The 17509-nt window shown below is 43.2% G+C and overlaps 1 protein-coding gene across 2 annotated transcripts in view; it reads right to left on the minus strand.

Moving 5' to 3' along the window:
- Positions 1–17509, minus strand: part of AGPAT3 (1-acylglycerol-3-phosphate O-acyltransferase 3) — a 131970-nt gene that overhangs the window by 18096 nt on the left and 96365 nt on the right. The window contains exons 2-3 of one of the 2 annotated variants that reach the window (XM_073359240.1): positions 9189–9415; positions 67–236 (exon numbers count right to left, since the gene is read on the minus strand). In XM_073359240.1, coding sequence (XP_073215341.1) covers positions 67–236; positions 9189–9366 — 348 coding nt within the window. In that variant the 5' untranslated portion in view covers positions 9367–9415. Of the gene's footprint in view, positions 1–66; positions 237–9188; positions 9416–17509 lie in introns of those variants that run through there. The other variant, XM_073359250.1, reaches the window with a different exon arrangement.

Consider the following 17509-nt stretch of genomic DNA (forward strand, 5'->3'; position numbering starts at 1 on the left):
TGAAAAAACAAACCCAGGAGTTTAAAATTAAATCAAGAGTAAGGAAAAGTTAACAGAATCACTCACGCCCAACACTCCGAAGCGTTCAGTCATGGTCCAACCACACAAGAAGTCAATTTCAAAGTTGTGATTCAAGATGATGATCACATGTTCTTTTCCAAATTTATCCACTGTGGCCTGGTCTGAGAATAAAGTGCACTCTGTGCCCGACCACCATTCCAGCAACATTACTAACTCTGAATAATATTGGGGGGAGGGGGGGGGGGAAAAGACACAGGTTAGGTGTAATGCTTAACCATAACACGTTTAATATCCTCTCTCCGTCCAAATCCCATTCCAAACATTTCTAGACCACAATGTTTATCACCTTTTTAATCCATCCTGCTGAGGTTGCTGGTTTATATTATATTATAGATTAAATGAGTTATCAGACTGACATACACCAGATAACCTGCATTCATATTTATGCTACCACCCTGAAATGGGATTTAGGCCGCGGGATAAATACCTGATTGTTATTGTTGCTCAACGTAAATTCAAGATGTCACAAACACCAACCTCCCCACTCCGCCACCCTGGAACCTGAAAGCAGGGCCTTTCAGCAGTAGACCTTTCTACTAAAAGTGGATACATCTCCTCCCAGGTGGAACACAAATTATGCATAGACTCAACCTAATGTTTCCACTGAGTTCATATGAAATATGCTTGATTGAGGTAAACAAACCAATATCATGGGCTTTTAATGGATCAATGCCACAAGAATTTCTGCAGTATATTTTAATATTAAACACATGACTGTAATAATTCTCTATTGGGTTACCAACACAAAGCCAGAGACACATGGGGAAGAACGGGGAGAGTTCAGAGAAATTACTGGGTAAGAACAGAAGGAGAAATTGCTTCTCCTTTATTTCGTCTACAAAAGAAGGAAAGAGAAAGATCCTTTTCCTTCTCTAACTCTTCTTCTACATTTGTGTTTCCTCTATCCTTCCCTCCATTTCATCTTTCTCTCTGATGTCACATTCATTACCCACCCCTTTTCAGCTTTCCTTCTCTTCTCCTGCATATTTAGAATTCCCACCATCAATAGAACATTCACTAATGTAGCTTTGCACTTCAGCTTTGTTTCATAAGGCACTGGCTGGATGAGTTGGGGCAGTGTCTCTCTATGTGAGGGCTTCTCCACGTGGTGGTAGCAAGGTCTCCAGCCTGCCCTTGCCATATAGCTAAATGGGCTGGGGTCCAATTTTGATCCAGACTAGACATGAGGCAGACTCAGAGAGGTCTGAGTATGGAAAAAAATTGAGAACCACTGCTCTACGTTAATCAAAGAGGGGTTAGCTTCTCCAGGACTGATTATCTAAATTGCTTTTCTTGTCATATCCACAAGCCTATTCACTTAGATCTCATTTATTCAGGGCCCCTTTATGGGTATGAAGAGACTAATGTAACTTGTACATCAAGTCTGACTCTTTCCCACTGTGATTTAAAGAAGGGAGGAAATGAGAATATCAACAGGGATGCATAATTTACAACTACAGGTTTCTCTCAAACCTGGCCAGCCCTATTTCCTAAGTGATGAAATGCATCAATTAAGTGCATGTTTGGTGGTTTCAGTGAGAGGTTTGTGAATAAACCTCTGGTATACTTTAAACTATTCCCATACTAACTTCAAAAGAAAAGGAGTACTTGTGGCACCTTAGAGACTAACAAATTTATTTGAGCATAAGCTTTCGTGAGCTACAGCATCCGATGAAGTGAGCTGTAGCTCACAAAAGCTTATGTTCAAATAAATTTGTTAGTCTCTAAGGTGCCACAAGTACTCCTTTTCTTTTTGTGAATACAAACTAACACGGCTGCTACTCTGAAACCTCTCATACAAACTTAGTGCTTCAACATATATTAATGCACAAATATGTAAACCTTAAATAGAATTATCTTGCTATCCTGTGGAAGAAATCTTAGCCACTGTTGAGATCAGTAAAACTCTTATTACATCATCTATATAAAGAATTAAACAGTCAAATATATATAAGAGATGGAGTAAAACCCTGTTGTGTTGTTATAAAATGTCTGAAGCAACTGTACAGGGGACTCAATATAAATTAACAACTAGACTACATTTCATCATAGCTGTCGTCCTCCTCAACCCCTTTTTAAAAAAAATCGTATCCACCCATTTACGTCTTGTCCTATTCCACATTGCAAACATTTTGGGACACAGACTGTCTTTCCCGCATGTCTGCACAGCATGTAGCCTTGATCCTCATTTTGTGTCCTTAGGCACGATACAAATACCACCACCACCCTCACTGTAGCAGGTTTGCAGCCGGATCTAGTCCAGTATGTTTAAAATGCAAGAAGTGGGGGATGTCACTAAGTGGGCCCACCATTGATGGAGCTGTCCTTGGATTTAAGATATTTGGGGCTCAGGTTACTGGAGGATTATTCAATGACTTCAGTGTGTTATTCCACAGCACCTACTCTTAATCCTGTTGACTAGTCAATAACTTGCTCCTTTATGCAGCCAGAAATGAACCTTATTATGCTAGACACAGGACAAATTGCCTCTCTCTTTCTGGAGATTAATGTTATTACATCTCTTGTATCAAACTCTACTCTCTGCTCTTAAAAAATCTTCCTTAAAAAAAGGATGGAAGCTGTACCTGAGCTCTCCTCTCCAAAGAGAACAAAAATTCAACAGAGCCAGACATGGATCCACTGGTATGAGAACATTCCCACCAATTACTCTGAAATATTCTTGTGAGATTTTTCCTGGCGCTCATACTGAGATATGACGGTTGGGGAACAGGGGAGTTACTACGAGGAAGCACTGATATATGATGCATATACATCAAGGAGTGGGGCTTTTATTTCTTTTGGTGATTTTTTTAAAAAAAGGATTGGGCTCCAGATATTTAGTCTCAAACTGATCCTGTCAATGCTATGGCCTATTCTCTTAAATCTTGTTTTTTTGTTTACAGGATGGTTTGGACACTCGCTCTAACTGCCTGCGAGCCAACAAGATTTAACTTTAACAAAAAAAAAAATGCTTATAATTTAGCCCAACCCCTCTCGGATTCTAGAGCTTCAGCTTGCCAGAAGAGGGGCTCCTGTTGCCTCCCGAGAGGAAAACCATCCAGAAACAAAGTAAGCCAAAGAGTGGCAGGATACATCTGTCTACTGCTCTAGAGTGAAGAGGACAGTAGTTTCAAGATACCAAGATTTTAAGATATTATTTTTACAACTGGACTAAACTAAGCATACTGCCCTATTAATAAGCATGAGTCATTTGAAGAGAACTAACACTGAAATACAGATTCTCTTCATAAATTAAATATGTTCTGAAGTGTTTTCTATTTCTAGGGAGCCTGAGAGATACTCCAGCACTGGTTTACCACAGGAAGGTGGTATTCACCAAAGCACCATACTGACGATTTTAGTTGAGATGTGTTAGAGCAAGAGATTCAAGCTTCCTGAAATTGAGTACATGTGTGAATGACCTTCCACTCCAAATAATCTTCCTGATAATGTATATCACAGCTACCACAGCTAGCAAGTTCTTGTCAAAAAGTGATAACTAATGTTACACTGATGGCAAAAAACCAACCAACCAACCAAATAACCCACAAACAACAAACCAAACAAAAAAATAAAAATTTAGACTGACACTCTTCTAAATTCACTGCATGGGGCAACAAACAAAGAGCTCAACACCTTGAGTTGAGGATGCAGTAGCCTTCGTTCTAAAGCACGGCTGTACTTTGAAAAGTGATTCTGTAAACATGGCATTGCGGTGTTACATTTACTGTCACTCAATAACTCCACATCAAAGGTAAAAAAAAAAAACGTTTCCCACCTAAATGGTGACTGTCACAGTTTCAGGGGACCTACATCTGTATCCTCCCACCACAGTCTACTTCAGAGTGCCCACTCAGGTTTCAGAACGCCTGCCATGACCTGTCTCTGGGTAGGGACCCCTGTCCCACTCCTTTCTGATCAGCAGTTTTAAGGCTGCACAGACCCCTGCCTTACACTGTATTATCCCCAGGATGCCAGTCTGCTAACAGCCTGTGGCTGGGCTCTGCTTTCACTCCGAGGGCTACGACAGGTGTGGTTTACCAGTAAACCATGTTTTTTCTAAGCACGGACATTTATTCTTACTGAAAAAGTTTTACAGAGAAAAATGTATAAAAAATAAACAGATTTAAACCCACACTAAACATATCAAGAAAAACACATCAGTCTTATGGGGCCAAAGTACTTCCAATACTTCAGCAGGATCGGGCCCCTTGGACAAAAGTTAACATTGGTTTGCTGGTTCAGAAAGACGGCACTGTGTCACTTCAAACTCAGCCTTTGTATAGCAAGAGCTCTTTCTTTGAGTCTCTGGAAAACCCACTTTGAACCAGTGTATGCAAAATAGTCCTGGGGTGGTACCTCCCTAGAGTTGTTCAGTCTCAGTGACTCACTTTGATCACTCCCCAACTGTTTTTAGTTCCTGGTGGAGCTGTGGTAACCCTCCTCCATGGAGAAGAACACATTCATACATAAACCCTTCATAAATTTAATACACAGGTACTGCACTGGGTTGCAATATCTGTCACAGTGACTCTGCAAATGCCAAGATCACAGTTTAAGCCCAGCTTGGGTCTTCTTGTTCTATCACCACCGCCAGTTATCCTGAATCACCTGAAGTGTATTATATCTGGGATACCATTGGTTCTACAATGACCCAGGTCAGCCACATAAAATAACAGTTGCCATGGATAAGTATTACTATACTAAGCACACCTCATAAAACCAAGAAAAAAGTTACAGCGCACAAAGCTGGACTGAGTGGCTTTTATTGAACTTGCTTTTTTAAAAAGTTATCTTTGAGCTGAGAACTGGCACCAGCTTAAAAGAAATATTTATAAATAAGTGACCAAAACCAACCATGTAGAATGGAATGCAAACTATAGCTCCACTCCCGAAATATGTTAGTCAGTATTCCTTATTCATGTTATAAATGGCAACACTTGCCCTGCTAGGTTTATAAGGCTGTATCACTTTCTTCATTATAAACCACAATTAAAGTTCTGTCAGCTTTTCCATTACAGGCCATTTGCACTGTTAAGGCTGAGATTGTGTTTACATTATAAACCTTGACTTTCATAGTTTAATTTCTCACAGATTTTAAATGTATAGTAGGCTACAAACTAACACATAAAATGCTATAATTGGATTGCACCTAGGATCTTGCTCAACTGCTATGTTCCTTTTGGAGCATAAGTATATGGTATTTTCAATATAGGCAATAGATTGATATAGGCATTCTAAAAACTAATCTGTTTTTAGCTGGTATACAGTGGATAACTCTCCATGCTTAATATTCACTTATTGTATAAATTAAAAACCTACATTTGCAAACCAAGCCTTGATGACACAGGAAGGCCATTCTCCCAGTGAAGTCAATATGATTACTCGAGTGAGTAAATGTTTGCAGGGCTGTGCTTTGATATATTAAAGGGACACAGTGAAATATAAAAAAATAAGTATTTTTTGAAATATCCTCCTATAAACTTGAAAACAACATTTTTCTCTGGCAGTTTTCTTCCCGCCCCCTACCATTTGATCTATATTTTAGATACTACAGCATGGATTATGAAACACGGGAGCCAGGGGGCCATGACCCCACCAATTTTTACCGTAAAGGCAAGTGATGGGGGAGGGGGTGGAGAGGCATGTGTGGGAGGCAGAGCCTGGGGGGCGGGGGGAAGAGGCGGTGTAGAGGCAGGGCCTCAGGGGAAGAGGCCGTGCGGGGGGGGGGGCGCACCGGTGGCCCCCCTACTTTTAGGAAGCTTCCATCGCTCTTGCTACAGAGTACATCTGTTTATAACGTTTTGAGCCCATGATTTTTTAAACGTTAACATCTAACATTAGAAGCCTAAATCCCTGTTGAGGCACCTACCTTAGTGATCTGATTTTCAAGAGTGCTGAGCACCCAGTAGCTCCCACTAAAGTAAACAGCCCTTTTTGAAAATCAGGCCACTGAGGTAGGTGCCTAAATACAGATTTAGGAGTCTAATGTTAGACACCCATACTGGAAATTGTGCCCCATATTAAATAGTGAACAAAGTCCCGGAAGAGAGCAGGAGTGCTGGAGTGAAGCCCAATGAAGTACAGGAGTTTTGGGGAAGGTTGTGAAGAAGGAGAGCAACCAGGGCCATCCTTAGGCATATGCAGCATACATGGTTGTGTACGGCACCCAAAAATTTGGGGAACCATTCCCCACGCTGGCGGAGGCTGGAATCCTCTCTTCTCCGGCCCCTCCCGCACGCTGGGCCGGCAGGCTTCTCCCCACCCCCAACCCTGCCCCCTCCCTCACTTGCTCCTCAGCTGGCTGGCCGAGGGCTCCAGCCCCCGGCTCTGCCGCCCCAGCCCTGGGGAACCCAGGGCAGCATGGCCGGTCACTGACGGTGCGGCCCACCGCTGCCCAGAGCAGAGTCCCTCCCTGGACCCTGCTTGCGCCACTCGGTCTGGGGCCGGGACAGGAGGAGTGAAACTTCCACGTGAGTCAGCGGGGGAAAGGGGGAAAGCCAAGCTGAGGAGGGAGGGAGGGGGAGACTTAAAGTGACAGTACACTCACTGTCTCTCACACTTCCCTAACACACCCACACCCACACACACACACAGAGTCTCTTTCACACACAGACTCTCACACCCACATACACTCTGTCTCTCACGAGTCACAGTCCCCCAGTACAGATTGTCACATACACACACAGTCTCAAACACACAGACACACAGTTACACACACACACTGGCTCTGTCTCTGTCTCTCTCACACACACACACGTATTATTGTTGTTATTACTGTCAGAATGCTCGTGGGGAGCCAGGAGTGGCTAGGGGCTGCAGGTGGCCCGTGGGCTCTGGCAAGATGCAGCCCCCATGTGACAGCGTGAAGCCTGCCTTGAGCTGCTGCCACTGCGTCTGCTGCGTACGAAGCTTGGTGTGTGTCAGCAATGGGGGGGATTCTGGGAGTCGACGGGCAGGGGTAGTGGCTATACCCCCTTGACACACTGGGGTCAGTGGCACCGGCTGGGGACCGCCTACAATGGAGCATAGGGGCACCAGTTTAATAATACTATGTAGGGCCCCATAAATCCTAAGGATGGCCCTGAGAGCAACGTAGTACCATTCACAGGGCCAAGCACAAGGGGCAGTGGAAGAAAAGGCAAAGAGTTGCTTGTGATAGGAGACGAGGCAGACAAAACATAGGGCACAAGAAGAGGAAGACTATGTCCTTTTAAAGTTGCATTAACAGAGATTTCTGCGTGGAATCTAGAAGATATTTAGAAGAGAAAGTGTACTCATTTCCCATCAGACAGGGCAGCAGGGGATCATTGACGGGTTTGACCTGCCAGTCCTTTAGGAGTGTCAATGAAGTTACACGTAGGTGTGGTGGTCATCTAACTTGATGCTCTTTTCCAATATGTTTCAGGATTTACTAGGGCTCTCAAGCCATTAAAAAAATTAATTGTGATTAATCGCACTGTTAAACAATAATAGAATACCAATTATTTACATAGTGTTGGATGTTTTCTACATTTTTAAATATATTGATTTTAATTACAACACAGAATACAAAACGTACAGTGCTCACTTTATATTTATTTTGATTACAAATATTTGCACTGTAAAAAACAAAAGAAATAGTATTTTTCAATTCCCCCATTACAAGTACTGTAGTGCAATCTCTTTATCGTGAAAGTTGAACTTACAAATGTAGCATTATGTACCAAAAAACCTGCATTCAAAAATAGAAAATGTGATAAACTTTAGAGCCTACAACTCCCCTCAGTCCTACTTCTTGTGCAGCCAACCGCTAAGACAAACAAGTTTGTTTACATTTGTAGGAGATAATGCTGCCCATTTCTTATTTACAATGTCACCTGAAAGTGAGAACAGGCATTCGCATGGCACTGTCATAGCCAGCGTCACATGATATTTACGTGCCAGATGCGCTAAAGATTCATATGTCCCTTCATGCTTCAACCACCATTCCAGAGGACGTGTCTATGTTGATGACAGGTTCTGCTAGATAATGATTCGAAACAGTGCGGGCCAATGAATGTTCATTTTCATCATCTGAGTCAGATGCCACCAGCAGAAGGTTGATTTTCTTTTTTGGTGATTTGGGTTCTGTAGTTTCCGCATCGCAGTGCTGCTCTTTAAAGAAATCTGAAAGCATGCTCCACGCCTCGTCCTTCTCAGATTTTGGAAGGCACTTCAGATTCTTAAACCTTGGGTTGAGTGCTGTATTTATCCTTAGAAATCTCATATTGGTACCTTCCTTGCATTTTATCAGATCTGCAGTGAAAGTGTTCTTAAAATGAACAACATGTGCTGGGTCATCATCCAAGACTGCTATAACAAGAAATATATGGCAGAATGCGGATAAAACAGCAGGAGGCATACAACTCTCCCCAAGGAGTTCAGTAACAAATTTAATTAACGCATTTTTTTTTAATGAACGTCATCAGCATGGAAGCACGTCCTCTGGAATGGTGGCCGAAGCATGAAGAGGCATGCGAATGTTTAGCACATCTGGCACGTAAATACCTTGCAATGCCAGCTGCAAAAGTGCCATGCAAACGCCTGTTCTCACTTTCAGGTGACATTGTAAATAACAAGCAGGCAGCATTATCTCCAATGTAAATGTAAACAAACTTGTTTGTATGAACAAGAAGTAGGACTGAGTGGACTTATAGGCTATAAAGTTTTACATTGTTTGGTTTTTGAGTGCAGTTATGTAATAAACAAAAAAAACCTACATTTGTAAATTAAACTTTCACGACAAAGAGATTGCACTACAGTACTTGTATGAGGTGAATTGAAAAATACAATTTCTTTTGTCATTTTTACAGTGCAAATATTTGTAATAAAAATAACAGAAAACGAGCACTGTACATTTTGTATTCTGTGTTGTAACTGAAGCCAATATATTTGAAAATGTAGAAAAACATCAAAAACATTTAATAAATTTCAATTGGGATTCTATTGTTTAACAGTGTGATTAATCATGATTAATTTTTTGAGTTAATGGAGTGAGTTAGCTGCGATTAATCAACAGCCTCAGGATTTACCAAAACTCTACTCAATAATTTTTTACGACCTCATCCCCATCATAGTATACTCACGGCTCCAGAGCGAATAGGCAAGGCGACAGTTTATTCGGCGATAAAACTGCTTGTTTATAGGCCAGAGGATTAGTGTGCATAGTTGGACGAAGTTAATGATCAACCCACTCACAACGAAGACAAACCCAATGAGGAGATGAACTATAAACTGGGTCTTCAAAAATGCAATTAAGCCCATGATAACCACTTAGTAGGCTTTGCAGGGTCCTTCACTCAGAATAACTGTCCTGAAAGAGAGAGAAAAGAAAATCTCATTGAGACTAAAGTTACCAACCTCTGGAAAAGAAATCTCGGAGAGTGTTATTTCTCTGTCTGACAGCAGGAAGAGGAAAACCACCAGCCTCTTTTATTCAGGTATTTTTGGCAGCGGGGCAATCGTTATTTAGCCAATGATGCAAACCACTTTAAGTAAGAATCTAGTTAACTAGAACTTTTAACCATCTGAGAAAAATTATTCTGGCTGCTGCTGCCGAATTTCACCTTTCTTCACACAAACTCCAAGTAACAAGGCTTTGTGATGGGACCAAAAAATAAAATAAAAAAATAAAAAATTCCCAATCTGAGGGCAGGCTGCACCGCAGCACCTCCACAGCTGCTTGTTCCTGACTGTGAACTGGAATAGTGGCTGTTGCCCCTCTGGGCCAAATGAGTGGAGTGCCTAACACCTGTGTAAGTGTGGATCCATTGATCCCTTCATGGCCTGTCCCCAAAGCTTCTTCTCCGCATTGACCTATTCAGAACAAGCACAAAAGGCCATCACTGCAGAAGCACAGAGAGGATGGCAGCCGTGCTATGCATCTGCTTTGTTTAGAGAGTAGCGCAGTGGCCCACTCACTGAGTGGGACCTTCCCGCTATGACAAATTTCACTTTAGAAAAAACAGTGTTGCACGAAGAAAGGCCGTATGGTCTAGCGGACTAAGAATGGACATGGCAATCAAGTATAGCAGAACCTCAGAGTTACGAACACCTCAGGAAAGGAGGTTGTTCGTAACTCTGAAATGTTCATAACTCTGAACAAAATGTTATTGTGGTTCTTTCAAAAGTTTACAACTGAACATTGACTTAATACAGCTTTGAAACTTTACTATGCAGAAGAAAAATGCTGCTTTCCCTTTATTTTTTAGTAGTTTACGTTTAACACTGTATTGTACTGTATTTCCTTTTTTTTTTTTTTTTTTTGGTCTTTGCTGCTGCCTGGTTGCATACTTCCAGTTCCAAATGAGGTGTGTGGTTGTCTGGTCAGTTTGTAACTCTGGTGTTCATAATTCTGAGGTTCTACTGTATTCCCAAATTCTAATTCCAGCTCTTAGGCAAGTCAGTTATCTTCTCCGTTTCACAGCTTTGTGACCCAAGAAGCCCTTAATGCCAACTAGCAAGGGGTTACAGGAACTGGTACAGTATGTACATTTTGGTTCACCAAAAAACATTATGTGAAGTCTAAAAGGAAAGCCGGTGTCACCCTGGTCCTTAATATTGTTGTGAGCTGGACATATAGATACTATGTAAGGAGTTATGTATGTGTACTGAAAATATGTTTTAAAGTGTGTATTAAGGTATTAATCACCTGCAAATGTGAAAAACAAGTTTTCCTCCAGACAGGAGGTAAGAAATAGGTATTTCTCTGTCAGGATATTAATTAAGCTCTGTAACCTAACAAAACAGATGCACACTTACATACAACGTGACCAGGAAAGGAGCACACAGGAAAAAGAAGCCACGGGGGCTACCCTGGTTGTGTGCAAAGAAAATGAACATGGGAGTTATTCCTAGAAGGCAAAGATGACACCCCAGTCTTTGCCTGATTCTGCCAACATTTACGTATAGGAATAATTTTACATCCCATTGAATTCAATGGGTAAAGTCACATGAGTATGAATGTTTGGCTGATTTGGACCTATGTCAGTGCCTGGAAATGGGGGGCAGACAGATCGGAGGGGGACTAAGGGGAGGTACAGAAACTTGGTGAGGGGCAGGCAGCTGGCTCCAGTTGGGAAGTTGGGTCCCAGGGGTTCCTACCTGATCCTGGGAGCATTTCAGCCCAATCCTGGGCCCTGCAGCAGCCACTCCAGCCCCTCCGGGTCCTGTTCCCTGCTCCCTAGCCCTTGCGGTGGCTTGCTCCAGCCTCTCTGGGTCCTACTTGTCTCCTGCTTCCCCCCCAGGCATATGCAAGTTTATGCAGGGGCAGAGCCCCCACAATATTTCCATTGTGAGGGCGCTAGCTCCCCTGACCTAAGTGGTTAATGGTGATGAAATGATTTGAAGATACAAAGTGCTAAGCATATATATATTTTAAAACTGTAGTTCCCTATGATTAAAAAAAATAAAGTACACGCCAACAGCCAAGAACTGATGAAACACTTCCATTTTTCACTCATTTAATTCATGCTGCTATTTATAACTCCCCAGCATTTGTACTAAAGATGCTGGTTTCTTGACTAACACAAACTATTGCAACTCCTACTTGTCAGGTGCTTCCTTCAGATCCCTAGAATATGTCTCATTGCCTTCTGTACTATAAATGACTTGAGGGGGTTTTAATTTTCCAGACATAAGTACATTTGGAAACGTAACAGAGGAAAGGGAGAAACATGTCAAACTGATCAATGCTATCTATCTTAGATTTTTACATATAAATCAAAGTAAGTTGAATAAAGATTGTTTTAGGAAGACCCACTCTACTTGCCCCTCAATTTTTCCTATAAGAAAAAAGGTGAATTCTAAAACAAAATGTATTTGTAAAGGTTTCCATTTCTGGCAGGCATACAGTTCTGTTTCTTAGCAATAATTCTAACAATCTGATGAAGGGACAACATAATTATAAAAACAAACAAACCCTGTTTCCAGGATACAATTGTCTGACAGCCTGAGTGCTACAATATACTTCACGTCTACAGTATCATCACCTTATTTCCTGAGCTGTGACACTGAGCAGCTGATTCCCTACACAGCAATGGATTCAGGTCTTTTCATTAGAACATTCTTCAAGTTAGTATACAAATTACTGTCAATGATAAGCAAGCCCTTTCCCACTTCCAAGATTAAAGATAAAATCATTCCTTTATCTGTTGTCTTTCCAAGTGCAGTACAGACAGAACAACAACAACAACAAAAAAATCTGTTTTTTTCCCTCCACATAATCACTCATAGAATTTCAATTTGCATTTCATATAAGCATATCAGAGTTAGCTGATGATCATGTACGTCATCACAGTTATTAGTATGGTAATTATTACCTTGCACTATGCAACACGGCTCCCTCCCTTTGGGTGCGCCGTTTAAGATCAGAAACAAACCACTACTAGAAAATGGAAATGCCAAGTAATAACCGTGAAGGTTTTCAACTGATAAAATGGCTGAGTCATGTTTTTACGCTTCCTCTGCTTTGCACCAAATCTAGGATGTTCTAGCATTTGTCAATCAGATCAGTACATTGCAATACTATAGACACAAAAAGGCAAATCTTGCTCCATCAGGGGCGGCTGCTGGAAGCCCTCCCTCAGGGGGAATTTGTGTGCTTCCTCTATATGTGGAAAGCCTGATTTAGGGAGTCTGTACTACGGGCATGCACAGAGCCCAGCTCTGCTGGGGTTCACTGTGCCCCAGTGCACTTCAGGACTGCAAATACAGTGAATGCTATTGCAGCCCTGAGAACAGAGAGAGGTTACTCACCCTGTGCAGTAACTGTAGTTCTTCGAGATTTGTCCCCCTATGGATGCTCCCCTTCAGGTGCATGTGTGCTCCACGTACCTTCTATTGGAGAATTTCATTAGCAGTATCCGTTTGGCCCATGCATGTGCTGTTGATATGCTCGTGCCCTGCACCAAGGCTATATCAGGCTGTGCGAGCGAACTGCCCTCAGTACCTTGTCCACCACTGAGTCTCAGAAGGAAACTCCAAAGCAGAGGGAAGGAGGGCAGGTAATGAATCACCCATAGGGACACACATCTGAAAGAACTACAGTTACTGCACAGGGGGAGTAACCTCTCGTTCTTCTTTGGGTAGTGTCCCTATGGGCGTTCCACTTCCGGTGACTCCCAAACAGTATCCCCATAAGCAGGGTGGGGAGCTTTGGAGTAGAGGTCATTACAAAGGAAAGAGCTGCACTGCCAACTGCTGTATCACATCTGGAGGCATTCACTAAGGCATAGTGTCGGGAGAAGGGATGTACAGAAGACCATGTAGCAGTTCTGCAGAACTCAGAAATTGGGTCTTTTTAAGTAGAGCCACAGACGTAGATTGTGACCTCATTGAATGAGCTGACACGGCAGCTGGGGGAAGGGTGTGGGGGGTTGTTGGCAGCACTGTAACAAAGTATAATACACCCAGAAATCTATTCTGAGAGCCATTGGCTAGGAATGGCAGAACCTTTGATCTGTCTGCAAACGAAACCAACAGTCTAGGGGATTTATGAAATAGTTTAGTTATATCTAGAATGCCCTCCTGACATCTGGAGTATTGAGAACAGTCTCCCTGTTGGAATTGTGCAGTTTCAGAAAGAAAATTGGTAGGTAAATGACCCGATTTAGATAAAACTCAGAATACACTTTGGGAAGAAACCTGCGATTCTAGGGAAACCTTAATCCTGGTAAAATATTGTGAAAGTAGAGCCTGCCGTTAATGCCCCAATCTCTCCAACTCTGGAGGTAATAGCCACTTGGAAGGCTGTTTTCATAGACAAATTCAATAAGGAGGAGGTCTCCATTGGTTCAAAAGGAGACTTCATATGACTTTTAAGAACCACATTCACAGACGGCTGGGGAGGGACTTTCATTTGTGGGAAGAAATTCTCAGACCTTTCAAGAATCTTGTGGTTGCAAGGTGAGCAGACAGGGAGAGCCCCTCAATAATGGTATGAAAAGCTGTTAGGACAGCTAGATGAACCTTCAGGGAATTCAGTGACAATCCTGGTTTTTTTTAGTTGCAACAGGTATTCCAGAATGAGCAGAAGCGAGGCAGATTAAGGGACAGCATTCTGGAATTCACCCCAGTGATTAAATCTTCTCCACTTTTGAAAGTAAGTATTTCTGGTAGAATCTTTCCTACTATTTAAACAACAAGGAGTCCGGTATATAAGATGTATAAAGCTTATACAGGGTAAACTCATAAATTGTTCGCCCTCTATAACACTGATAGAGAGATATGCACAGCTGTTTGGCCCCCCTCCCCCCAAGTATTAATAATTACTCTGGGTTAATTAATAAGTAAAAAGTGATTTTATTAAATCCAAAAAGTAGGATTTAAGTGGTTCCAAGTAATAACAGACAGAACAAAGTAAATTACCAAACAAAATAAAATAAAACACGCATGTCTAAGCCTAATACAGTAGGAAACTAAATGCAGGTAAATCGCACCCTCAGAGATGTTCCAGTAAGCTTCTTTGACAGACTGGCCTCCTTCTAGTTTGGGTCTAGCAATCACTTACACCCCTGTACTTACTGGCCTTTGTTCCAGTTTCTTTCAGGCATCCTTTGGGGTGGAGAGGCTATCTCTTGAGCCAGCTGAAGACAAAATGGAGGGATTTCCAGGGGCTTATATAGTTTCTCTCTTGTGGGTGGAAACCCCTCTCACCCCTTGTGTAGAATCACAGCTACAAGCTGAAGTCACATGGGCAAGTCAGTCCTCTACAGTCTGATGGCTCCTACTATTTAGCAATATGTGTTGTACCTTTGCAGAAGAGGATGACTGTAGCCCAGCCAGAGGTGAAAGTAAGCCGGTGCGCCGTACTGGGCCGGATTGGCTTCCCCAGGTGCAATTTAAAGGGCCTGCGGCTCCCAGCAGCAGCTGGAGCCCCCGGTCCTTTAAATTGCTGCCAGAGCCCTGCCGCTGGAGCACTGGGGAAGCGGCGGTGGGGCTGGGACGGCGATTTAAAGGGCCTGGGGTGGTAGCGGCGGCCAAGCTCTGGACCCTTTAAATCATCCCCGGAGACCTGCCGCCGCTTCCCCAGGGCTCCGACAGGCTCCAGGGATGATTTAAAGGGCCCAGAGCTCCAGCCGCCGCTACCACCCAGGGCTCTTTAAACCGCTGCCAGAGCCCCCAGCTGCTGCTGTTACCCTGGCAGGGGGGAAGGGAGGGGAAGGAGGCACTTGCCAGTACAGGTTGGGCCAGGGCTGGCTCTGACCCCCAGCTCTGCCCCTTCCGCTCAAGGCCCCGCCCCTTCCGGGGGCCAGAGCCAGCCCCAGCCCAGCCCTGTACCGGTAAGTCCCTAGACTTACTTTCACTCCTGAGCCCAGCAAACCATTGAGGAGCCACGCCTTGAGGCAGCAAATGCTCAGATTGGGAAGCAGCCTTCCACTGGCGGCCTGGGAGAGAAGTTGGGGAATGACTGGAAGATTTGCCAGTGGATAAAGAGCTGGGTGGAGCAGGTAAGGAAACCATGCATGTCTTTACCACGTTGAGGCAATTAGAATGACTGATCTTGACCTATCTGATTTTGTTCACCACTGAGAATCAGAGATGTTGGGTGAAAAAGCATAAAACAGCTTCCCCATCCAGGGAAGAAGGAAGACGTCCTCCAAGGAATTGCAATCTAAACCCACCCTTGAACAAAATAGATGACTTTTTTTTTTCACCGCAGTGGCAAAGAAGTCCACATTTGGAAACCTCCAAATCTGAAAAATGCCGACCAGGACCTGGGGATCCAACTCCCATTCATAGTCTTGGGAAAAACACCTTTTGAGAATGTTGGCTGTGACATTTTGTCTGCCCGGAAGATACATTGCTGAAATTCCAATGTGATATTTTATGCACCAGTTCCATAACCATAACGCTTTGGTGCAGTGGGAAAGGGATCTCACTCCTCTCTGCCAGTTGATATAGAACACGCAGGCCATGTTGTATATCATGACCTTGATATACCTGTGCCTGATAAGAGGCAAAAAATTACAGCATGCATTTCTGACGGTGCTGGGCTCCAACAGGTTGGTGTGAAGGGTGGTTTCCTGGGGTGACAATCTGTCCTGCACCGTTAAGTGTCAAGGTGCACCCCTCATCCTAACAGAGATGTGTCTGCGGTCACGGTTACCGTTGGCGTCAGTTGGAGGAAGGGAACCCTCACCCCCTACATTGTGATAGACCTTCCACCAGTGTAGGGAATGCTTCACCAGCTGGGGAATTGACACTTGCTTGTCTAGACTATATCTGTTTGGCAAGTAAACTGATCTGAGCCACCCTGGAAGCAGCAAAGGCATAACCTTGCATGCTCTGTCATGGAGGTGCAAGCCGCCACGTGACCGAGAAGTTGAGTACAGTTTCTCACTGAAGTCTGGGGGCTCCCTTGACTGGTTCTGCTAAGGTTTGGTAATATCATAGAATATCAGGGTTGGAAGGGACCTCGGGAGATCATCTAGTCCAACCCCCTGCTCAAAGCAGGACCGATTCCCAATTAAATCATCCCAGCCAGGGCTTTGTCAAGCTACTGTGCTCTCTGAAGGCAGGTTTAACTCAAAGTGCTCTACATCTGCAAGTGTAGACATGCTCATCATGAGTCTGTCCATGGAAAGGAAGGCCCTGGATGCTAAGGAATACAGGGATTCCCCTGTAAATCACAAGTTCTGAACAGGAGTCAGTGTGGATTTTTCCACATTCAACTGAAGACCAAAGTCCAAGAACAGAGAAAGTGCTGTCCTTGTGGCAGAAAATACCTCTTGGTATGACCAACCCTTGAGTAGCAATTGGCAAGGCGGATGAGAAGGAACTGAGGGCAGTTTGCTCGTGCAGCCTGATATAGCCTTGGTGCAGGCAGGAGGATATCAATGGCACATGCGCGGGCCAAACGGGCACTGCTAAGGAAAATCTCTGATCAAAGCAGAGTGGGGCACAGGCATACCTTAAGTGGAGCACCCATAGGGGCACTACTTGAATAAGAACAGTAGCTAAAAAGTGGCTTTGCTTCCACCCTGCACCTTTTGGGGATAGAGAAGATTCAGGGATAGGGTTATAGGGTTACAATGTTTTGTAAAGTATAATTATTTTACTTTTATTTAATCTTAAAAAGACGGGAATCCAAAAGAATCCAATTTTCTCTCCCACCTGATTAATACTGATTTCAATACTGGGCTCAGAATCTTCCATAGTATCTCTACTTTATTTGGCTTTAAAGTCATACAATATTTTTCCCAGTTACACAGAGTTTACTTTTCTGCATTCCTGTCTCTGTAGGCCAGCCAGATAAGACAGTGAAAGACTAATTGAGAAATGTTACTTTGTCAGCCAGGGGTGCTTTGTGAATTCCCTACCGATCAATTTACATTGGGAAGTGAACAGGGATTACTATTTACCATAATTAGGAACAGTGTATTAATAGTCATTGAGTACAGTAGAC

This window comes from Lepidochelys kempii, chromosome 1, assembly GCF_965140265.1.
Source record: "Lepidochelys kempii isolate rLepKem1 chromosome 1, rLepKem1.hap2, whole genome shotgun sequence".
Taxonomy (NCBI): Eukaryota; Metazoa; Chordata; order Testudines; family Cheloniidae; genus Lepidochelys; species Lepidochelys kempii.